At 43.9% G+C, this 24,034-nt stretch overlaps 4 protein-coding genes across 23 annotated transcripts in view; 2 read left to right on the plus strand and 2 right to left on the minus strand.

Annotated features, from left to right (window-relative positions):
* Positions 1-132: 132 nt before the first annotated feature.
* LOC122544530 (histone H1-like) lies at positions 133-1,246 on the minus strand. The gene has a single exon (XM_043683843.2). It carries the CDS (start codon positions 1,244-1,246, stop codon positions 566-568), a length of 681 nt encoding a protein of 226 aa, XP_043539778.1. The 3' UTR covers positions 133-565.
* Positions 1,247-6,996: 5,750 nt separating this feature from the next.
* The window catches only part of LOC148135445 (uncharacterized), a 57,284-nt gene continuing 40,246 nt past the window's right edge, over positions 6,997-24,034 (plus strand). For 3 of the 10 annotated variants that reach the window (XM_087984727.1, XM_087984728.1, XM_087984729.1), the window contains exons 1-2: positions 20,669-20,894; positions 21,796-21,877. In XM_087984727.1, coding sequence (XP_087840853.1) covers positions 20,822-20,894; positions 21,796-21,877 — 155 coding nt within the window. In that variant the 5' untranslated portion in view covers positions 20,669-20,821. Of the gene's footprint in view, positions 7,167-20,668; positions 21,223-21,795; positions 21,878-24,034 lie in introns of those variants that run through there. The other 7 variants (XR_015755120.1, XR_015755119.1, XR_015755116.1 and 4 more) reach the window with 5 other exon arrangements.
* On the plus strand, positions 15,266-15,658 carry LOC122544574 (histone H2A-like). The gene has a single exon (XM_087984735.1). The coding sequence runs from the start codon at positions 15,266-15,268 to the stop codon at positions 15,656-15,658; it is 393 nt and encodes a 130-aa protein (XP_087840861.1).
* LOC148135446 (uncharacterized) overlaps positions 21,986-24,034 on the minus strand; it is a 70,791-nt gene continuing 68,742 nt past the window's right edge. For 6 of the 11 annotated variants that reach the window (XR_015755099.1, XR_015755103.1, XR_015755105.1 and 3 more), the window contains one exon: positions 21,986-22,909. Coding sequence is in view for 1 of the 11 variants with exons in the window: in XM_087984694.1 (XP_087840820.1) it covers positions 22,905-22,909 (5 nt within the window). In the remaining 10 variants the exon portion in view is untranslated. Of the gene's footprint in view, positions 22,910-22,937; positions 23,872-23,941; positions 23,973-24,034 lie in introns of those variants that run through there. The other 5 variants (XR_015755098.1, XR_015755101.1, XR_015755102.1 and 2 more) reach the window with 2 other exon arrangements.

Here is a 24,034-nt window from a genome sequence, read left to right on the forward strand (position 1 = left end):
GAAATGACAGTTGGTCAGTTTGAAAATTCCCGCCGAATTCATCCTCACAAACCTTGAGATTAAGTTAACCATTGAAACGCAAAACACCATCCGTCTGCAACGAAGATAAAATTTAATATTTTATAGTAATTCTTTAAATTCTAGTTAACTGTCAGCGCGGACAGGAGGCGGGATCATTGCCTGATCTGTCTGTAACAGGCAGGAGGAAAGGCGGGTTTTAAAACAGCCCAGAAAAACTGAACAACCGAACTTGTACCGGCCGTGAATCAATCTAAACAACCCCGCCAATTTAAACATATTAAAGGCTAATGCAGTGTACACCGATAAAAGGGCAGAATCTCACTTAATCTGTTTTTTAAATCACCTTCCCTATTCTCAGGTCTCCAATTTCGTAAACCATGGCAAGTGTGTATTTGAGTGATTCAGATCAATTAATATGGAAGCTGGTCTGCGCTTGGCGCCGGGACAGGGAACATTGAATCCGGGCTCAGCTCTTTCCTGAGAGATGTGGGTGGCTCTGATAAGAGCCTTTGGGTTCAGATGGTTATATATTACACTGACTGGTTCATTTCTTTGCTGCTGTCTTGGTCACTTTCGCTTTGGGCTTGGCCTTGCTTTTAGCCGGTTTGCTGAGGGGTTTGGGGGCTTTAGGGCCCTTGGTCTTTTTCACCTTCTTCACGGGAGTCCGTTTCTTTGGCGCTGCTTTGCTCACCGCTTTCTTTGGCGGTGCCGCCTTCTTGCCGCTCGCTTTCTTGGCTGGGGATTTCTTGACTGTCGCTTTCTTGACCAGGGATTTCTTGACTGTCGCCTTCTTGGCCTGAGATTTCTTGGCTGTCACCTTCTTGGCCGGTGATTTCTTCACGGCCGGTTTCTTGGCGGCCGCTAATGTTCCCGCCTTCTTTCCCGCTTTTGCCTTGACTGGATTCTTTGGGAGTTTGAAGGAGCCGGAGACGCCATGGCCCTTGACCAGAACAAGGGAGCCGTTCGCCAGGCACCTCCTGATACTCATCTTGATTTGTGGGTTTCGCTTTCCCACATCGATCCCTCTTCTCTCCAGCCCCTTCTTTACAGCGGACAGAGACGCCCCTTTGCGATCCTTGATATCCCCGACAACCTTCAGAATCAGCTCTCCCAACCCGGGACCGGGTGTTTTCTTCCTGGGAGCCGCCGCCTTCTTCTTGGGAGCCTTGGCTTTGGTGGGAGCGGATGCTGGAGGAGCCGTTTCGGCGGCTGCACTGTCGCTCATGTTGAGAACTCTGCGCTGAATCTCTTTCTGGATCAGTCTGAACTGGGTCAGCAATGAAGCTACTGGGGGCGGCACTGAGCAACTTCAAGGCAGCGAGCGGACGGCGCAGGGACAACCTGCCGTCAGCTCCCTGCTCCTGCTGCCTCTCTGTGTTTCTCTAACGGCCTAAACTCTCCGATTCCTCTGAAATTCCGCATCTCCAGAGAACCAGGCTCGATCGCTCCTCATCCTGACACGGGAAGGTTTACGGCCGAAAAGTTTTCACTCGAATTGACGGCTCCGTTGTCGAGTTAAACGCATTTTGCTGCAGCACTGATGGCGCTCTCTGAGCTGAACGATGACATTGTCGCTACTTTTAGACCGAAATCTTGAAACTAACAAATGTATTGTCTTGAATTCTACCTTTGAGGTTTAGAAGGGGAGCAGAGGGATAACCTGAATTGCAAATACTTTTGAGTTACATAAGAGAGACTTGGAAATATCATAATATTAGCGCGCACACAAACACAGGTACGTTAGACTAACCGTCCGCCCTTATCCGACAGTCTCTCTGACACAGTATTCACATTCACACAGTCACACGCCGAAATATCACCAAATGTAAGTGTGGAAGGAGAGGATTTCTCCTCCTTTCAGCCTTTGCTGCGGTGTCCAGGGAGTTAGTTGTAGTTTTTCTCCTCATTAACTGTTATACTCTCATCAGCTCTACTGTTTACATCCTCAAAGATGGCCAGTCGGTTTGTCAAGCTTAGAAGACAGAACAGTGTGCACTGGAACATGCCCTTCATGTTCATGCTGTCTCTCGCAAATCCTGAATACTGTTGTGTCAAATGCTTTACAATTGAAACTTTCATTTTGATTTTTCCCTGTAGGCTGACTGGTCTATAGTTCCCAATTTTATACCTACCTCCCTTTTCCATTGGATTGCTTACACTAGCTAGCCACCAATATGTGTAAATTATTGCAGAGTTGAGAGAACATGACCACCACTGAATCCAGGTAAAAGTGAGGAGTACAGATGCTGGAAACCAGAGTTTAGATCAGAGTGGTGCTGGAAAAGCAGAGCAGGTCAGGCAGCATCCGAGGAGCAGTAAAATCGATGTTTCGGACAAAAGCCCTTCACCAGGAATCACCACTGCATCCAGTACTACGCAGCCCACTACATTAAATATTCTGTGACGGAGATGATCAAGGTTTGGTGTTTCCTAACCTTCAATCCTACCCACTTTCCCAACATCATTTCTCAAATAATACTGATTTGATTCAGTTTTTCCCTCTCAGTAAACTCCCCAACTTTACTACTTTGTTAGTTGTGTGAACATTTGTGAACAGAGAACAACATAATGTTAGAGATTTTTGAGACGTTTTTGTACCCCATTTTAAACTCCCCTTTTTTATGTTGTAAGTGACATATGGTCCTCTTTACCAACCTATTTCTCCCTTTACACATTTATTTTTGCTTCAACCAATTTTTTTCTTTCATGGCTTCTGCAACATTACTGTTTTCTTCATTTGCTCTTTGTTAGTCAAATCCCTTTTCCCTGCCATTGGCTGAATTTAGATCTGTTTGCAGCCTTCACATCTTTTACTATATATCCTCCCAAATTTTAGGCCTTTTCATTGGACCAAAAAGTATCTTGTATAGCCGTTTCAAATTTCACAATATCCTTTCCATGGGAGAGAAACCAGAATTGCACATAATATTCCAAAAGTGGCACAAACAATATTCTGTACACCCACAATGTGTTCTCCTAACTTACATACTCAAAGCTCTAACCAGTAAGGGCAAACATATAAATGCCTTCTTTGCTATCCTATCTAACTATAATTCTACTTTCAAGCAACAATGAATCTGCATTCCAACGTCTCTTAGTTCAGCAACACTCCACAGGACCTTAATATTAAGTGTGTAAGTCCTGCCCTGATGTGCCTTTGCAAATTGTTGCACCTCATATTGATTTAAATTGATCTCAATATGCCAATCCAGGGTCCAATCGCCCAACTGATTGAGATCCTGCTGTATTCTGAGGTAGCCTTCTTTGCAGGCCACTACACCTCCAATTTTTGTGTAATCAGCAAACTTATTAACAGGTGCAACTGCACATCCAAATCATTCATAATAATGTGGAAGTGCTAGTGTTGGACTGAGGTGTGCAAAGTTAAAAATGACACAACACCAGGTTATACTCCAACAGGTTTATTTGTAAGTACAAGCATTCAGAGCATCGACACCTGATGGAGGAGCAGCACTCTGAAAGCTTGTACTTCCAAATAAACTTGTTGGACTATAACCTGGTGTTGTCATTTTTTAAGCTAAAAGCATTTATATAAATGATGAAAAACAGCGGACGCAGCAGTGATTCTTGCAGCACATCACTTGTCACAGGCCTCCAGTCTGAAAAGCATCCCCCCACCACCACCCTCTGTCTTTTACCTTCAAACAAGTTGTGTATCCAAATGGCGAGTTCTCCCTGCATTCCATGTGATCTAATCTTGCTAACCAATTTCCCATGGGGAACCTTGTCAAATGTCTTACTGAAGGCCATATAGATCACATCCACCACTTTGCCCTCATCAGTCCTCTTCCTTACCAATTAAAAAAGAAACTTAGTTGAGTTCGTGATACATGACTTCCCATGCAGAAAGCCATGTTGATTACATCTAAAATAATCCTGGCCTTTTGAAAAGATGTAAATCCTGTCTCTCAGAATCGCCTCAACTGTGTGCCTCCTGTCAATGTTATGCTCACTGTTCAATAGTTCCCTGGCTTTGCCTTACCACCATTATTAAACAGTGGCACCACGTTGGCCAACCTCCAGTCTTTTTGCACCTCAACTGTGACTATTGATGGTACAAATATCTCAGCAAGGGGTCCAACAATCACTTCCCTAGCTTATCACCGTGTTCCAGGGTACACCTGATCACGTGCTTTATGTTTAAAACCATCCAGTATCTCCTCCTCTGTATTATGAACATTTTTCAAGCTGTCACCATCTATTTCCCACATTCTACATCTTCCATTTCCTTCTCCTCAGTAAGAACTTGCTTAGTATCTCCCACATTTCCTGTTGTTCCACACAAAGACTGCCCTGCTAATCTTTGCTGGGCCCTTTTGTCCTTCATGTATTTATAAAATCTGTTTAAATTCTCCCTAACAATATTTGCCAATGGTATTTTATGTTCCATTTTTGCCCTCCTGATTTCCATCTTAAGTTTTTCCCTATTGCCTTTATACTTTTTGAAGGATTCAGTCAACCTCTGCTGTATTTAACTAATATATGCTTCCTTCTCATTGGACCAAAACCTCAACTTCTTTTCTCATCCAGCATTTCCTACACTTACCAGTCACGCCTTTCACTCTAACAGGAACATACTGTCTCTGGACTCTCGTTTTCTCATTGTTGAAGGCTTCCCATTTTCCAGCCATCCCTTTGCCTGTGAATATTTGCTGTCACTCAACTTTTGAAGATTCTTGCATAATACTCTCAAAATTGGCCTTCCTCCAAATTAGAATTTTAACTTTGAGATCTGGTATATCCTTTTCAATAACAGTTTTAAATTATGGTCACTGGCCCCAAAATGCTCCCCCACTGACACATCATTATATCCCAAGTATAGGTCAAGCTTTGCACCTTGGCTAGAAGGTACCTTCACATACTGAATCAAAAAATGTTCTTGTGCACGCTTAAGGAATTCCTCTCTGTTGAAACTATTAACAAAATGGCAGTCCCAATCTATGTTTGGAATGTTAAAATCCCTTACCATAACCACGCTAGTATTCCTGCAGATCTAAGATCTCCTTACAAATTTGTTTCTCAATTTCCTCATGATTGTTGGGGTGTCTACAGTCCAATCCCAATAAGATGATCAAACCTTTTCTTATTTCTCAGTTCCACCCAAATAATTCCCAGGAAAATCCTCCCTAAGTATATCTGTAAGCTTATCTCTTACCAAACACGTCACTCCCCATTTTCTCTTGCTGCCCGCCTCTCCCCATCGTTTGATTCCTGGAACATTAAGTTGCAGTTGTGTCCATTACCGAACCATGTCTCTGTAATTGCTATGATATCCCAAGACCAATCCCATTTTCCTAACCACCATGTCTCTGTAATTGCTATGATATCTCAAGACCAATCCCATTTTCCTAACCATGTCCTGAGATCATCCTTCTTCCCTATTAGGCCTCTTGAATTGAAATAAACACAGCTTAATTTATGGATCCTAAGTCATTCTCTTATGTTCCTCCTGCCCTGACTGTTTGACTTGCCAACTATACCAGTCTCAGATCGATCTCTTTCCTCACAATCTCCCTGGTTCCCGCCCCACACCTTACTAGTTTAATCCCTCCCTAGCATCTCCAGGAAATGACCCTGCCAGTATATTAGACCCCTTCCAATTCAGCTGCAATCCATCCTTTTTATACAAGTCACGTCTTCCCCAGAAGAGATTCCAATGATCCAAAAATGTGAACCCTTCTCCCCTGCACCAGCTCCTGACTTGGGCATTACTTTACTCTATCATCCTACTGCTACCCTCACTCGCTCGGAGCAGTGGGAGTAATCTACATGTTACTACCGGAGAGGACCTCCTTTCTAAATTCTTGCCTCTTCCTTATTCTTCCTTCGGAATATAATCCTTTCCCCTTCCTATGTAGTTGGTTCCAGTGTTTACTCTGGCTGGTCCCTCTCAATTTTGTGAATATTGTGTACTCTGTCCAAGATATCCTTGATCTTGGCACCAGGGAGGCAACACGCTATTCTGATTTCTCGCTGTCGGCCGGAGAGACGTCTGTCTGACAAAGAGATTCGAGTTTTGTAATTTGTAAAAGGAGGACCTTCCAAATCGCGACTACTTCCATCTAAAACGAATTAAAGCAGCTGATGTCAGGGAACACCGCCTTGATATCGGACAAGTTCCCCTCCAAGGCACTCACGATACTGACTTGGAAATAAAACCGCTTTCTTTCACTGTCACTGGATCAAGACCCTGGAATTCCCTGTTCGTGGCATTGTGGGCAGCACATGGACAACGGCTGTTCCAGAAGGTTGCACACCACCGCCTTCTTAAAGGGTTGGAGAATAAATGCTCGGCTCAGCCAGCGACATCCACGTTCCAGGAGTGAATAAACAAAAACAGCTGGGGTCTCTTGTTGTGGCATACAATACATCACAAGGTTTCTGTCTGCAGCATACATGACACTAAAATCTGTCATCCACTACAAATTAAATCGAGTCCCAGAGATGTTGTTGCACACCTGGTCTGACTATTGCACGGCCCTCCAGACGCAGAAATAAGCTGTGATTCAAGACTCTCTCCATCAGTTATTTTCTGCCTTCATAATAATGTTCCACTTATTCTATGGGCAAGGAGTTAATATTTGTAGATGAGGGTCACCAGTATTAAATACCACAGTTAACGCGCGATATGACCAAATGTTGTCGAATGGGGGAGCACAGAGTGGCCGCCAGTTTCTCCGCCCCTGATCAGATTGTGAGAGAGCCGGAGGGAGGAGTTATTAACATGAGCCGGGAATGAGCACCATTGGAGCTTCCTAAAGAGACAATGTCCCAGCTTGAAACCTTCTCTGCCCTTTCCCCCGACAGTCCCACTTCCTTTGGTGAAACTGGAAGAAAAGGGAATTGGGGGAAATGACCAATTGATGTTTGTTTCTGGGAATCGTGAGGAAAAGCAGCGCATGCGCGCTGATTGTTCCTGAGCAGAGGAGCGCATGCGTGAGGCCCTCCCCCAGCGCTGCCATTGAGGAGCATTTACTCAGTGAGTGCAAGAGGTTTGTTTGAAACAGACCGCAATGGAGAGATCAGCGCCCAGGGAAGCGAGGGAACAGCAGGCTCCTTCCAGCAGCACATCGGGATGGGAGCCTGAGACACAGAGGGGGCTCCGAGACCGGGATTGATTCGGGGTGAGTTCAGGGAGAACCGGGGGCTGTTTGTAAGAGGCCGAGCGGAGCAGCAACTGGTCCCGGAACTTGGAGTGAGCGGGCTGGGGGGAAGAGAGAGGCCTTTCTCGGGCTGTGTGTGGGCCTGCTGAGGGAGGCAGAGCGGGAAGAAGCTGCTGTGGGACATCCTTGGGGTTTGCAATCCTCTAAACACTGACGGAATTAAATGTTTGGCTTCTGTTTCATGCTGTTTGTTGCGAATAGACGTTGATATAAAGGACAGTAGAATCAGATGTGATAATCCTGTGAAGGGTAAATATAGCAGGCACCGGATAAATGTCTCCAACTATGTGAAATCGTGCCCAGTATTTGTTTTTCAACAGTTAGTGTATTGGGAGCTGGACATTGAACTGTGGAATCATTACATTTGTGGAACTGTGCATATGTTGGTTAGTTTATTTTTATCTCAGTAAAATGTTTTAGAATTTGGGAAACAAAAAAAGACTGGAAGGAGCTCAAGGCTCGAGTGGAACCAGGATCAGCTCTGTTCAGCTTACTCTGTTCAAAAACAAAGAATTACACATACCAGCAGGAGTGGGTTGACAACTACACTTTCATATTCAGATATCAGAAAGTTTCGTGTACAGATGAATAACTGCTCAAATGTTCACCTATCAGAAAGTGGCATTACAGATCAATAACCAAACTCAACTGCTATCAGGTAGCAGTTGAGTTTGGTTATTGTTCACAAAGATAAAAACAAACTGAGCAAAAGCCCTTCATCAGGAATTGAGGCAGGAAGCCTCCAGGGTGGAGAGATAAATGAGAGGGGGTGGGAATGGGGGGAAAGTAGCACAAAGTACAACAGGTGAATGGGGGTGGGGATGGAGGTGATAGGTCAGAGGGGACGGTGGAGCGGATAGGTGGGAGGGGAGACTGACAGGTAGGATAGGTCATGTGGGCGGTGCTGAGCTGGAAGTTTGGAACTGAGGTAAAGTGGGGGGAGGGGAAATGAGGAAGCTGGTGAAGTCCACATTGTTGCCCTGGGGTTGAAGTATTCTGAGGCGGAAGATGAGGTGTTCTTCCTCCAGGCTTCGGGTGGTGAGAGAGTGGTGGTGAAGGAGGCCCAGGACCTGCATGTCCTCGGCAGAGTGGGAGGGGGAGTAAAACTGTTGGGCCATGGGGCAGTGGGGTTGTTTGGTGCGGTGTCCCGAAGATGTTGCCTGAACTGCGCTGCGAGGAGGCGTCTAATCTCCCCAGTGTAGAGGAGACTGCATCAGGAGCAACGGATACAAAAAAATGACATTGGTGGATATGCAGGTAAAACTTTGATGGATGTAGAAGGCTCCTTTGGGGCCTTGGATGGTGGTGAGGGAGGAGGTGTGGTTGCAGGTTTTGCAATTTCTGTGGTGGCAGGGGAGGGTGCCAGGATGGGAGGGTAGTTTGTTGGGAGTGGACCTGACCAGGTAATCACTGAGGGAATGGTCTTTGCGGAAAGGGGTGGGTAGAGAAATATATCTCTGGTGCTGGGGTCTGTTTGGAGATGGTGGAAATGTCGGCAGATGATATGGTTAATGCGAAGGTTGGTAGGGTGGAAAGTGAGGACCAGGATGGTTCTGTCCTTGTTACGGTTGGAGGGGTGGGGTTTGAGGGCGGAGGTACGGGAGGTGGACGAGATGCATTGGAGGGCATCTTCAACCAGTTGAGAAGGGAAATTGAAGAAGGAGGCCATCTGGTGTGTTCTGTGATGGAACTGGGAGCAGATGCAGCAGAGGTGGAGGAATTGGGAATACAGAATGGCATTTTTGCAGGAGATCGGGTGGGAAGAGGTGTAATCCAGGTAGCTGTGGGAGTCGGTGCATTTGTAAAAAAAGGTCAGTGTCAAGTCAGTCGTCATTAATGGAGATGGAGAGGTCCAGGGAGGGAAAGGAGGTGTCAGAGATGGTCCAGGTGAATTCAAGGTGGGGGTGGAATGTGTTGGTGAAGTTGATGCGGGAGCACGAGGTGGTGCCAATGCAGTCATCAATGTAGCGGAGGAAGAGGTGGGGAGTGGTGCCGGTGTAACAATAGAAGGTGGACTGTTCTACGTAGCCGACAGAGACAGGCAGAGCTGGGGCCCATACAGATGCCCATGGTTACCCCTTTGGTCTGGAGGAAGTGGGAGGATTCGAAGGAGAAATTGCAGAGGGTGAGGACCAGTTCATCCCAACAAATGCGAGTGTCAGTGGTAGGGTATTGATGGGTTCTTTCTAAGAGGGGTGGAAGGTTTGGTGTTATTGTGGCTTTAAGATGTTTATGTTGCTCTTTGTTCTTGAAGTGAGGTTTTATGGCAGAAGTGTCGAGAAGTCTCCACTTGAGTAAACAGTTTGAGGCTCCTTTTAAAGTTGGAATATCAGAAACAGCCTGAGTGGGTGTAGTCAAGCTCTCACAGAATGACATTTTAGTTTTGGCTTTCACCAAAGCTAGTTTTGATGAAAAAGCTAGTTTTCACCTCTCAGTTACAGTCAGAAACTGCAGATTCTATTTCTGCTACTGGAGATGTATATGAGACTATCTGTTTTATTGAGTTTGTCTTTTGCCAACAATGTTTATGGGATAATACTGGAACGGTTAATTAGGAAGAGTTACAGTGCCCATTATTCTGTTAAGTTTTCCAATAGAGTTAAGTTATTCCAATTCCTTCTTTATTGCTTTGTATGTTAACTACTGTGGACAGGACAAAATGTACCTTTCAAAGCCACATTATCATTCTAACTGGATAAGTGCTCTCATATTCACATTACAGAAATGAACTGGTAAAGATAGATAACTACACTGCCATATGTGCACCAGAGTAACATTCAGGAATAGATTAAGCCAAATTCAGATATGCACAACGCAGAAGCTGACAGACAAACATTAATATCCAAACTCTCTTATTCATAAAATAGAAAACGTCAGGTAAAGGTTGATGACCATATTTACAACACAAAACTGACAAGGTGAGACTGATTAAAGCATTCACACAGTCACATAGCAGAGACGGATAGGGGTAGACTGTTAATTACACAGACATATTCACTGAGCAGAAACTGACAGGTACAGATTAATAATGCCAGTCAAACTTTGAATAGCAGAAATGAACATAAAGAAATGAATAGCAAAACCCTCATTTGCATAACAGAAACTGTCAAAGACCAGTTAGTGAATACACTCCCATTCACAGAGCAAACACTGCCAGGGACAGACTGATGACTGCAAATAGGGGGAGAAAGTGAGGACTGCAGATGCTGGAAATCAGAGCTGAAAATGTGTTGCTGGAAAAGTGCAGCAGGTCAGGCAGCATCCAAGAAACAGGAGAATCAACGTTTCGGCCATAAGCCCTTCTTCATGCCCGAAACGTCAATTCTCCTGTTCCTTGGATGTTGCATGACCTGCTGCGCTTTTCCAGCAACACATTTTCAGAGCTGATGACTACAAATACACATTCTCACAGCAGAGATCTTGAGGATAGACTGATAATTACACAAACATAATGACTGTGGAAGAACAGACAAATACAGATTGATGACTAGATTGCCATACACATCACAACCTGTGAGGAACAGTTTAACTAAACTGAGATACTCACAAAGCAGAAGCTGACAGGTACATGTTAATAACAACATTAACATATTCCCAACACAGAAACTGAAAAGGTAATATTGATAAAAGCATTCCCATATTCACATAGCAGAGACTGATATTGGGAGACTGATAATTACACAGACAAATTCATTGAGCAGAAAGAAACAGGTACAGATTGATAAAGCCGGTCAAACATTCTCATGTCAAAGACTGATAGGCACCGCAATGGTAATGACAATTATACATTGTCACAACAGAGACTTTCTGGGATTGAGTGATAATTGCACAAACGTAATCATTTTGGAAGAACTGACAGGTACAGACTGATGACTACACTCACATTCAGATGGCAGAAACTGACAGGGACAGATTGTGTGAGAGAGTAATAATCATTCACCTCCTGATAGCTCAAATGGGTAGATCAAAAACCATACACCCATTTTTCACAGCCACTAATGAGTGGTAAACTAATCCTTAACCAACCTGAAATTCTGAACAACACATCATTCACAGTGTAATCAGGGAATCACAGTGATAAAACAAATAACACAAGAAATTGACACAATTAAAATTTACACAAGTACCATGTTCAAAATAATCCATAAATAACCGTGACCAGTTCAGAGTGAGTACAAATGACTTGTCATCAAATGACGTTCAGAGAAAATCCACACCGCAAAGTTTATAATGAAAAAAAAGTCCTGCTAGAAACTGAAACGCACTGAATGATATCTATTCTAATGTGTTGCAAAGTAAGATTTCAGGAACTGAAAAATCGGCAGGAGGCTGCTGACACTGATTGAGAAACCAAACATTCATGGAGTAAAATTCACGTTGTCAGCAGAAAGCAAAAGGCACAGGTCACAGTACGTAAGTTCCCTTCAGTCATTTGAGGTAATCAGATTAGAACTGACAATGATACACACCCTGGCAGCTATTCTGAGTAATGTATGAATACTTTGCGCTGATTCTTATTGGAGATTTGAAGAAGAATAGGGGAAAAGATAACTGAAAGGAGTTTACAGAGTAGATGATGGTAGAATGTCCTTCATCTTCAGCAAGAAACACGAGCTAAAGAGAACCTTCCCTAACTCCCACTTTCCTCCAACACGATGCAATTGTCAAGTAGTTCCATCATTTCCAGGAGTAAAACACACTCCCTGTCAGATTGCAGTGCATTTTCTCACTTGACAACAAATGTGATGCCGATTTTAAAATGGAAGAGAAAAGAAAATCATTATCAAAAGATACAGAATACATTACAAGTAGAATCTCACATTTTAGAGTGAGCTCGGAATTTGATCCCTTCACAAAATTTCGGTTTGTGTTTCCGATGATATTGTAGATCCAGACAGATCCACATTGAGTCCCACACCAACCAATCAGAGTGAAGTTACCGTGCCTACAAAGTAGCCAATCACGAGCCAGGATTTCCCCGATCCCTCATTAGCATTGATGACGCCATCAGTCCATAAAGAGCCCGCTTTCCTTTCTTCTGTGTCTGACAATGAGCGGCGCTATGGCTGAGAAAAAGAAGATTCTGGATTAGTGGTATTGGAAGGGCACAGCAGTTCAGGCAGCATCCAAGGAGCTTCGAAATCGACGTTTCGGGCAAAAGCCCTTCATCAGGAATAAAGGCAGTGATTTTCCCCGATACGTCGATTTCGAAGCTCCTTGGATGCTGCCTGAACTGCTGTGCTCTTCCAGCACCACTAATCCAGAATCTGGTTTCCAGCATCTGCAGTCATTGTTTTTACCTTGAGGAAAAGAAGGGTCAAGTTGCTCAGAAGCGCGCGAAGAGGGCGGTAAGAAGAGAAGGCGGTCCAGGAAAGAAAGTTTCTACATCTATAAAGTGATGAAGCAGGTTCACCCCGACACCGGCATCTCCTCCAAGGCCATGAGCATCATGAACTCGTTCGTCAACGATATTTTCGAGCGCATCGCGGGGGAGGCTTCCCGCCTGGCCCATTACAACAAGCGCAGCACCATCAGCTCCCGGGAGATCCAGACCGCCGTGCGGCTGCTGCTGCCCGGGGAGCTGGCCAAGCACGCCGTGTCGGAGGGCACCAAGTACACCAGCTCCAAGTGAAGGACCGCATTGCACTGAAACACACATCCACAACCCAAAGGCTCTTTTAAGAGCCACCCACAACTTCCCTGAGACAGCTGAACCGTTATGTTTTGGAGTATGTACAATTTATGTCTTTGCGGTATATGTTCTATAAATGTGTAAATTCATGATTGATCGCTGACACGGTGCGCGTCTTATTCACGGATGTGGTCTTGATCTCTCTCCCCAGGCAGGGACTATGGGATATACATGTTAAACGCCAATGAGTCATTTTTCAGCTGTTTGTATGTGTCCTTGTTGCTCTTTGTTATTTGAACAGTTCAGGAGCTACAATTCTCGGTGGGGCACGAACTCTAGGTTTCGCCCCCGGCAAGCAAAACAAAATGTTTCCCTCTGAGTCCGATTTTACTTTGTTTATTTTCATTTCCAAATCTCCGCACGGATATTGTCCGGATGCAGAACCTTGCAAAATGCACTGAAATAAAACTAAAACAGCTGAAGAAGTGGCAGCGCAAATGTGGAGCTTTTACCGATCTATGATGGTGTGCAATAGGGAGGGCAACTTTAAAATATTCTCGAATGATCGTGCTCACTATTAATGCACTTACTCGGGAGAACGTAATCTCCTGTTTTGTCAGTATGTCGGGGTGCTGTTGAAGTGTGAAGTAAATGATTAGTTGCAGATTGCAGGGTTTGGCGCCTTTTTTGTTTCCGCTTGTATTTAATGTTTAGAAAATCCCAATTCAAGATCCGAAATTGGCAGGTTCCAATAGGCTAGGGACTGAGGTAGAGAGTTAGAGGGTACACTTTTAATGTAAAAGTAAATTATCTCGAGTCGTCGTGCATTCTTTTGTGTTTAAACTCCGTACTTGTTGGTACATATTGGCGGGCTTTTCAAATTGTAAAAAAGCGGATTGGGGAATGAAGCAGATATCTGATTGGTCACATTGTTCAGCACCTCCTAATATTGTTTCAATTCCCAATCAGACACGGCCGCCACACCATTCCTCCCGAAGGTATAAGAGACCGCAATGTGGGCGGAATGCAGCATTCTCTCTGAAAGTGGTTGTGTGAGTTTGTGACTATGTCTGGAAGAGGACCGACCACCTGAAGGTGCTGGGTATTTGGTTCGGAGGGGCTGGGGCGTGCGCCAAGTCTTGGGAGGAGCGTATCAGCAAAGTGAGGCAGAAACTGGGCTCTCCATCGCGGGAAAAAACCTGGTCATCAGGTGTGAGGCACTGTCATTGCTGTTATACATTGCACAGGTCTGGCCTATTCCCAGAACCTGTGCCGCTGCAGTCACCCGGGCCATCTTCCAGTTTATGTGGAGGTCAAAGATGGACCGGGTCCGAAGGGACTCACTGTATGGGGAATGGGGGAAAAAAATACACCCAATGCCACCTTCACCCTGATGGCCACCTTTGTGTGTGGCTGCATCAAGCTGTGCATGGATCCCCGGTACGCAAACACCAAGTGTCACTACGTACTGAGGTTCTACTTGTCCCCGGTGTTGCGAAGGATGGGCCTGGCCTCGCTGCCGCGGAACGCTCCGAGTAGTTGGACCGGTCCGTATCACCTGTCCTTCGTGGAGAAATTTATCAAGAGAAAACACCTTTGACCACAAGTCCATTAGGAAGTGGTCAGCATGTAGTGTCCGTGAGACCCTTCGGGAAAAGGAGAGGGCGGATCCTATCGAGCGGTTCCCTGAGCAGACTGTCCAAGCCTCATCGCCAGAACTTTCCAACAAGCACCAAGACATGGCTTGGCTGGTGGTGAGAAGGGCTCTGCCTGTGAGATCCTTTATGCACGCCCGGACTCTCAGCCGCACCGCACGCTGCCCTCGAAGCGGCTGCGGGGGGGGGGGGGACGAGACTGTCACACACCTCCTTCTAGAATGTGCCTACGCAGAGGAAGTCTGGAGAGGAATGCAGTGGTGTTTGTCGAGGTTCGTCCCGAGCAGCGCCGTGACGCGGGACTCCGTGCTCTACGGCCTGTTCCCCGGGACGCACACCGAGACGAACATCAACTGTGCCTGGAGGATCATCAACTCGGTGAAGGACGCTCTCTGGGTGGTCCGAAACCTGCTGATCTTCCAGCTGAAGGAGTTGACCCCGACTGAGTGTTGCAGACTGGCACATTCCATGGTCCAGGACTACGTGTTGAGGGACGCGCTGAAGCTTGGGGCAGCTGCCGCCAAGGCGCGGTGGGGAAAGACCACTGTGTAAAGTCTGCCTGCCTAACGAAGAACAGGGGGCCCATGCAGTCATTTGGGCTCTGCTGACGCCTCAGCTAATTATATGGGCATATGATCAAAAAATGTACAGACCTGTATAAAAATGATAAGTTTTGATCTCTGTATGTACATGTTTACATATGTATGGCATGACCAATTGTACAGACCATCAAATTATTTTATGAATAAAATATATTTTTGAAATAAAAAAAAATGTCTGGAAGAGGAGGAAAGGGCGGTGGGAAAGCTCGTTCCAAGGCGAAGTCTCGGTCGTCCCGGGCTGGCCTGCAGTTCCCGGTGGGCCGTGTTCACAGGCTCCTGAGAAAGGGTAACTATGCTGAGCGTGTGGGTGCCGGAGCGCCGGTCTATCTGGCTGCGGTGCTGGAGTATCTGACGGCTGAAATCCTGGAGCTGGCCGGCAACGCGGCCCGGGACAACAAGAAGACCCGCATCATCCCCAGGCACCTGCAGCTGGCCGTGCGCAACGACGAGGAGCTCAACAAGCTGCTGGGAGGGGTGACCATCGCTCAGGGCGGGGTGCTGCCTAATATCCAGGCCGTGCTGCTGCCCAAGAAAACCGCCACTAGGGGAGCCGCTAAAAAGTGAAGAGACCATTCTTGAATCTGACAAACCAAAGGCTCTTTTAAGAGCCACTCACAACATCTGTGAAAGGAGCTAAACTCTCCCCTCTGTCGGATTGAATTACTTCCTTTAATTGATATCGGTTTCAGTCCCTGCTTTATTCGGTACTGTACTGTCGCTGTGTGTGTGATCTAATATGAAACCTTACCTCATTGCCGTTCGTCGTTCGAACTGTGACAGAAGTAGTGTGAAAAGTTGTTCATGGATAAATTATACACCGCAAATCTAACAAGGGTCGTAGTGCATCATTTTTATTGCTCTGTATATGTCTATCATCTCGTGTCTTTAATTATCATCCAAAAAATGAATCACTCAGTCCCTGTACTCCTCGCTCGCAGGCAGTTTCACGTTATCTTGAAGTGCATTTAGTAAGAGCTGAATTGGCTCAGTGTCACAAGAAAGTTTATAATGAGTGGTCGCTGACCCTCTGTGCTTTTAACTCTGAAGCGTTCGTATGTAGAGCCTTTTCCCTGTACGTAGAGAGGGAATATAATGGGGGCCGCAGAGTCATCTTCAGCATCTTCGAGTTGTTCAAGTTGCTCTTTAATACTGGACCAGTTCGGGAGCTCCTGTGGGGTATGAACTTGATTTTGATCTCTGGCAAACAGGAAAAGTGCCCTATCTTTGAATTCCACAGATAGATTCATTTTACACTTAAATTTCCAAACACAGGGTGTTGTCTGATCGCAGAATGCTCTGAATGGGACTTTCTACTGTCATTTTGACGCTTTCAAAGTGAACTGGCAACAAACTAGAACATTTGCCTCACAGCAAGAGTCAGTTAAACAGCACAGAAACAGATCTTTCTGTCCTACCAATCCATACCCACTATAACCTCAAACTAGATTAGTACCACGTGCCTGTTTGTTGGCCCATAACTCTCCAAACCTTTCCTAATTTTGTACTTATCGAAATGTCATTCAAATATTGTGACTGTACCTACATGCATCACTTCCTTTGGAAGCTAATTCCATGCAAACCACATTGTTGTTTAAAAAAAGGTTGCTTTTTAAAATCTGTTTCCTTTTACGTTAAAAATATGCCTCAGAGTCTTGCAATCCCTTAGCATATGAAATACATACCTACCATTCATCTTACCTTTAGCCCTCATGATTGTCAAAACTCTTATCACCCAACAAGATCTTGGACTCCAGAGAAGAAAAGTCCAAGCCTATTCTTATAATGGAAACCCTACATTCCCAGCATCATTCTACTAGATCTTTTCTGAACCATTTTCAGTTCAATAGTATCCTATAATAACAGGCCGACCAGAATTTGATATGGTAATCCAGAAGAGGCCTCCCCATCATCCTATATGACGTCAATATGACTTTTGAACTCCTGTACTCAAAGGGCTAAGCAATTAAGGCAAACATGCTAGATGTTTTCTTCACCACACTGTCTACATGTGATGCAAACTTCAAGAATATGAGCTGATCCACTAGGTCTCTCTGTTCTACAACTTTATCCAGCGCCCTACTTGTAGTTGTATAAGCCCTAACCTTGTTTGCTTTGTAAAAATGCAATGCCTCAATAAATCCATCTGCCATTCCTCAGGCCATTGATTCAATTGATCAAGATTTCTTTCCAAGCTTAGATAGCCTTCACTATCCATTATACTACCAATTTTGGTGACATCTGAAAACTTACTAAGCATGCTTACTATATTCTCATCTATATCATTTGCATATGAAAGAAAAACAAACAAGAGTGGACCCAGCACTGATTGGGGTGGAACGCCATTGGTAACAGGCATCCAGTCTGAAAAGCAACTGTCCACCACCTCTCAGTCTCCTGCTGTTAAGCCAATTTTGTATCGAATTGGCATGCTCAACCAGAATCCCATGTAATCTAACCCTACTATTTAGTCTACAATGCAGAAACTTGTCAAAGGCATTACCAAAGACAAAGTCAATAATGTTTACCACTGTGTCCTCAACCTTCTTGGATACTCCCTCAACAATCTCAATCAGCCTTGGGAAATATAATTTCCTTCTACCAAACTATCCTGACAATTCCTAATAATTCCTTGCCTTCTCCCACCACCCCTCCCCAAACCGTACATTTGAATCCTACCTTTCAGAAGCACCTCCACCAATGCATCCACCACACAAGTCAGACTCACTGGTCTATACTTACCAGATTCTCCTTATATCCCTTCTTAAAATAATGGCAAAATATTACCCAATACCTAGTCATCCAGCACCTCAGCGTAGTTACAGATGATACAAATGTTTCTGCAATGGGAATCATTATATCCTCCTTAACTTCCCATAATGTCCTGGGATACATTAGATCAGATCTCTGAGATTTATCCAATCATATGCTTTCAAAGACCTCCAGCATTTCCTCTTCAGTAATGTGTACTGTGTTCAAAACATCAATATTTATTTCCCTGAGTTTGCTGCTTCCCAGCAAAAAAATGTGAAAATTCATTTTCTGCCTCTCCCATCTTCTGAAATTCAAACTGAACTGCAGAGGTGAACTGGATCTGCTGATAACAAAATGGTCCATGTCTGCTCACACAAAATGGCTGACAAATAAAAAGGCAACCTGCTTTAGAACTAAGATGCAAGATGGCTGAAAGGAGATGAATGTGACTAACAGTCTGTCCCAGCCTTAAAGTAAACAATGAGACCTTTGAACAAAACTACTCCAAAGACAGTTGCCTTGAGCAGCAACCATCCCAGATCAGAACATGCCACCAAGACAAACAAGGCAATATTCTCAGCTCAGTAATAAAAGTGTGATTATACCATCCAACGAATAAGCTCCAGGTGCGAGACATAGCTGTTGGTCCTGTAGCTACTTAGGGAGTTTAGTATGCTATTTCATATTAAACAGTTGTTTCTTAATTAATTTGCAATATCAAGCAATAATTTTATTTAGAGTTTCTACAACATAAATATAGATACATGGAACCAAAACATTTATGCCTATGTGTGAAAGTTAGTAACTTTTCAGAAGTAGGCTCATTCTCCCTGGACAAAATAGATTACTCACAATCATTAATCACAATGTCCTAAGAAGAACAGAAAGCATTATTACAAATCCTATAGCAACTAGTTAAAATTAAATGCCTTTGGTATTTTTAACGCAAATAATGAGAACAGTGGATAATATAAGAGGAATAATAGAATTTCATAAAGAAAGCACATGAGATAAAATAAATAACAGAATTCAAACTGACTGCAGATAAAGCCAGCCTGAGAGGCCTGAAGGAGTCTAGCAATTAACCTTGGAATGTGATGAAGAGGATGCACAGCAAGATGGCAAGGACTAGTCATTATAGTACCTGTTCAACGCCATAAGGCCATGGGAAGCCGATGCCTGTTAAAGGAATGCCCATCATTGATTAGAAGTCTTATAGGATTTGGTTTACAAAGTAAGAGGGAGGAGCAGTGTGATCAAGTTGTATGTGATTGTTAACAGCAAATTTATAAAAATACTGATTTTTGTTATAAATTCACAGTGTGTCATGGATTTCCCTTCAAAGGCTGGCCTCTGGAGAGGATCCTTTGCCCCTGTTCCTGCTTTAACTGGGTTTCACATGAGTACACCCCCACTTGCCTGAGTTCTGCCTGCCTGCTGAGTTTGCATTCTCTGTCAGCGAAAAGGCTCTGACGACAATAACAACTACTTCTTTGAACTTTAAGGTGTCTTTCTCTCTCTCTCTAATTGTTAACTTGCTCTGCATGAATTTGTAGCATCTCTTTGAACTAATTTTAACCTTATCTGCCAAGACTATCTCATATTCCCCTTTTGCCTTTCAAATCTCCCTCTCAAGAATGCCCCTACTATTTTCATACTGTTCACGAGATGCATTTCACCCCAGTTGTCTATGTTTAATATATGATTTATTTGTATTCGCAAATAAAACATTGACTTTGCTGCTCCTCCGATGCAGTGCCTTTCCAGTTTCATTTTCATTTTCAATTTCACTCGAATTCCCAGTTCGTGGCATTGTGGGCAGCACATAGACAACAGCTGTTCCAGAAGGTGGCTCACCACCGCCTGCTCAAAGGGGAATAAATGCTAGGCTCAGCCAGGGACGTCCAAGTCCCCAGAGTGAATAAACAAAAACACCTGGGGTCTTTCGTTGTGACATACAATACATCACAAGGTTTCTGTCTGCAGCATACCTGATACTAACATCTGTTGTCCACTGTAAACTGAATCGAGGCCTAGAGATTTTATTGCTGCTGCTCCAGGTCTGATTTTTGCACACGCCTCCTGAACCAGAAACAGGGACTAACACTGTGATGCAAGACTCTCTCAAACAGTTACATTCTGCCTTAGTAAGAATGTTCCACCTATTCCACTTATGTTCCTTTCGGAAAGGAATTAATATTTGTGGATGAAGGTCAGCAGGATTGAATACCACAGTTAACATAGTTAAAAATCACACAACACCAGGTTATAGTCCAACAGGTTTAATTGGAAGCACACTAGCTTTCGGAGCGACGCTCCTTCATCAGGTGATTGTGGAGGGCTCGATCGTAACACAGAAATTCTGTGTTACGATCGAGCCCTCCACAATCATCTGATGAAGGAGCGTCGCTCCGAAAGCTAGTGTGCTTCCAATTAAACCTGTTGGACTATAACCTGGTGTTGTGTGATTTTTAACTTTGTACACCCCAGTCCAACACCGGCATCTCCGAATCATGACAGTTAACATAAGATCAGACGTGATGTTATTGAATGGTGAGCACAGGGGATGGGCCGAGTGGCCGCCAGTTTCCCCGCCCCCTGATCAGATTGTGAGAGAGCCGGAGGGAGGAGTTATTAACATGACCCGGGAATGAGCTCTATTGGAGCTTCATAAAGGGACAATGTCCCAGCTTGAAACCTTCTCTGCCCTTCCCCGACAGTCCCAGTTCCTTTGGTCAAACTGGGAGAAAAGGGAATTGGGGAAATGACCAATTGATGTTTGTTTCTGGGAAGTATTGGGAAAAGCAGCGCATGCGCAAAGCTGTCCCTCCTCCAATTCTGATTGTTCTTGAGCAGAGAAGCGCATGCGTGAGGCCCTCACCTAGCGCTGCCATTGAGGAGCACCACTAATCCAGCATCTGCAGTCATTGTTTTTACCTCGTTGATTTTAACCCTACTGCGAATCCTCTTGCAAGGATGCCTGCCTTGAAGAAGTTTTCCTCCTCTCTACAAGAATCTCAGGGAGTCCCTCTTCCACTGCAACTCCCAGGTCATTTCCTCTGCCCTGAAGCACTTACTTTTCCCCACCCCCACCCACCCCTAGCTTATCTCTCCAGGCTCACTGCCTTTATTCCTGTTGTAGGGCTTTTGCCCGAAACGTCGATTTCGAAGCTGCCTGGACTGCTATGCTCTTCCAGCACCACTAATCCAGAATTGAGGAGCATTTGCTCAGTGAGTGCAAGAGGTTTGTTTGAAACAGACCGCAATGGAGAGATCAGCGTCCAGGGAAGCGAGGGAACAGCTGGCTCCTTCCAGCAGCACATCGGGATGGGAGCCTGGGACACAGAGGGGGCTCCGAGACCGGGATTGATTCGGGGGTGAGTTCAAGGAGAACCGGGGGCTGTTTGTAAGAGGCCGAGCGGAGCAGGAACTGGTCCCGGAACTTGGAGTGAGCGGGCTGGGGGGAAGAGAGAGGCCTTTCTCGGGCTGTGTGTGGGCCTGCTGAGGGAGGCAGAGCGGGAAGAAGCTGCTGTGGGACATTCTTGTGGTTTTTAATCCCCTAAACACTGATGGGAATTCATTGTTTGGCTTGTGTTTCCCGCTGTTTGTTACGAATAAACATTGAATTGTTGGGAAATAAAGGGCAGTGTATCTACATGTGTTAAAAGTGCCCGTTGTTCTTCCTTCAGTTTTTTTGGGGAGCTAGATATTGAACTGTGTAATCATTCTATTTTTGGAGCTGTGCATATGTTGGTTAGTTTTCTTTCATCCGAGTAAATTGTTTCAGAATTTCGCAAACAGAAAAAGACTAGGAGGAGCTCAGTGTCGTTTTGTAACCAGACCTTGCTCTGTTTAAAAGCAAAGTATCATGATCATGACCTGAATGTTGCATTGATCAGTTGATGTCTTTCTACTCAGAAATGATGATATCGCTCTTTTTTTTCCTCCAGGCAAATGTTTGATGGACCAAGATAATGTAATATTTCCTCAGTACAAAGCCAAGTATGACCATCTGCTTCTAACAACCAGCAGGTATGTTACAGTTGTCAGATTGGAAAACATCCTTTCCAGTCACAGATACACATTAAGTTCAATTTCCAGAAGTATGCATTCAATCCAAGAGTCTCACAACTGATGAAATATTTTTAAAAAGATCTCTTTATACTCAATGCACAAAAGCTCAGTTCCAATAAATTCCATTATGCATAGCCAGTTATCATTTGCAACATCAGAAGAGGGATACACTGTATCCTCATATGAAATATACATTCAGGAATTACATTAATCCACATGTAGTAAAGCCAAGTTTAAAGTTACAATCAAGGTGAACAAACAAGTCATGCTGTTACATTGTTACAACATGGATATATGAAGATATTGAGTGCAGATGCAGAAGGAAACTTTGATATTTTCAGTAACTGAGAAAGTCAAAATTACGTTTTTGATAAATCATTGTCCAGGAAAAGACACAACAATTAAACTATGTAAATTCCAAATGAACCTCTGAGCCAAAACCTGATGTTGATAGTGCTCATTGCACACACCCACAACCACCATCTCCATCCCACCCCCATATGTGTGCTTGCGCATGCGCACACTATTCCATCTCACACAGCTACTGACTGACTAACAATAGTTGCAAATTTGTACATCATCCTGAAATACACATTACAACATCTAAGTGATGAAAATCCATATACACCCCAACTAGCAGAAAACATTTCACCAAACTGATTTCTACTCTCAAATCACAAGTCAAAGAGATCGACAGCACAGAATATTCAAATTATTAAGTCTGCACTGATCAAAAACAGTCTATAACAACACAGTTGATTGAAAGGGATTAGAATCATTAACTCAATGAGTATTCCATTTCCATTGATTTTTCATGGCAGCAGAGAAGTTGTCATTCCCATCTGTATCATAACACCATTCTCCATTTCATCATTTTGTAGGATTTTTTTTTCAGTCAAGGAAGAAAGTTTTTTTTCTTGTGTCTTTCAAAATTTGTTTCAAGAAATCTAGGAAGAACCCTGCGTTCATCTTGACTATCTCTTCATTAAACTACGAAAAAAATCAAGGAATCAGGATATAGTTTTGTCAAGGAGTCAATGGAATCAGATCATTACTATTTAAAGCAGTGCAGAAAGAAAGAAAAAGCTAAAATTGATAGGTTTGTCAAGCTGCTCCTTTATTTTAATCAACAAGAGTTGATTGTTCAATAAATTAATTTGACTGTTTAAATATTCTTCACCGATAGAGGAAAATAAAATACCTTTTGTTTTCCCCCGCCATACCAGAGAGCAACACAAGAATACTGCTAATGGTTTGCACCAGATCCTGTCCAGATTGGTAAATAAAATAGAATTGGCCAATTCTCTTTTCTGCACAAGGGGCATTGTCTTCAGTCAGCTGCAATGCAGTTGGAAGTGTTCACTTAGTTGCAAATTGATTCGGTTAATACTGATCATTAATTCATTGGTAAAGTATGTCACAATGCAAAAAGTGATAGCATCCTGAAAACCAGACCTTGATATCCCCACTGTTCCTGGTTCGACTCTGCACTATAGGAATTACAAAAGTCTATTGCTTTTCTCCCCTTGATTCTGAAGAAAAGCACAGATGTCTTTCTGTTGTAATGTGTTGCATGTTCACCTGTCCATGGATCCTATAGGCTCTAAAACTAAAGGACATAGGCTGTGGACATTATCCAACTACATGTACGAGGCCAAATATTAGATATAGAAACACATCCACTTTCACTGACTGGAGCTGACTCGAGTGGCAATGGATACAACCTCATTCATGTCAAGTAGTAGAAATTTAAACAATTAATTATGCTTGCAGTTACTAAAAGTGACATGTTTCAATTTAGATAACACTGAACCACTGTGAGATACAATAACCTAGAATAAGGAGCATATTGGTATCAAGTATCAGAGACTGATCGGTTGAATTCAGTTCTCACTCTTGGCCTGGTGCTGATGCAAACACACTTTATCCACACTCACATTCTTGTTGAGAACCTGAATAATACAGAAGAATTTCTGTACATTTTAGTGAATGAAACACTGATTTATAAGGCATTAAACTTACCTCAAAGTGGATCAGATCATGACATGCAGAACTGGAAACATAAGGAGATAGACAGACAGAAAATGTCAGTGTGGTACAGACCAGTACCGCTCC

Source organism: Chiloscyllium plagiosum, unplaced genomic scaffold (assembly GCF_037043375.1).
Source record: "Chiloscyllium plagiosum isolate Xiang-an unplaced genomic scaffold, Cpla_swu_hap1 HiC_scaffold_49, whole genome shotgun sequence".
In the NCBI taxonomy this organism is placed as follows: domain Eukaryota; kingdom Metazoa; phylum Chordata; class Chondrichthyes; order Orectolobiformes; family Hemiscylliidae; genus Chiloscyllium; species Chiloscyllium plagiosum.

Bases quoted from the DNA above. Each gene is read 5' to 3' on its own strand.
- LOC122544574 (XM_087984735.1), top strand. From the start codon at position 15,266: ATGTCTGGAAGAGGAGGAAAGGGCGGTGGGAAAGCTCGTTCCAAGGCG.
- LOC122544530 (XM_043683843.2), bottom strand. From the start codon at position 1,246: ATGAGCGACAGTGCAGCCGCCGAAACGGCTCCTCCAGCATCCGCTCCC.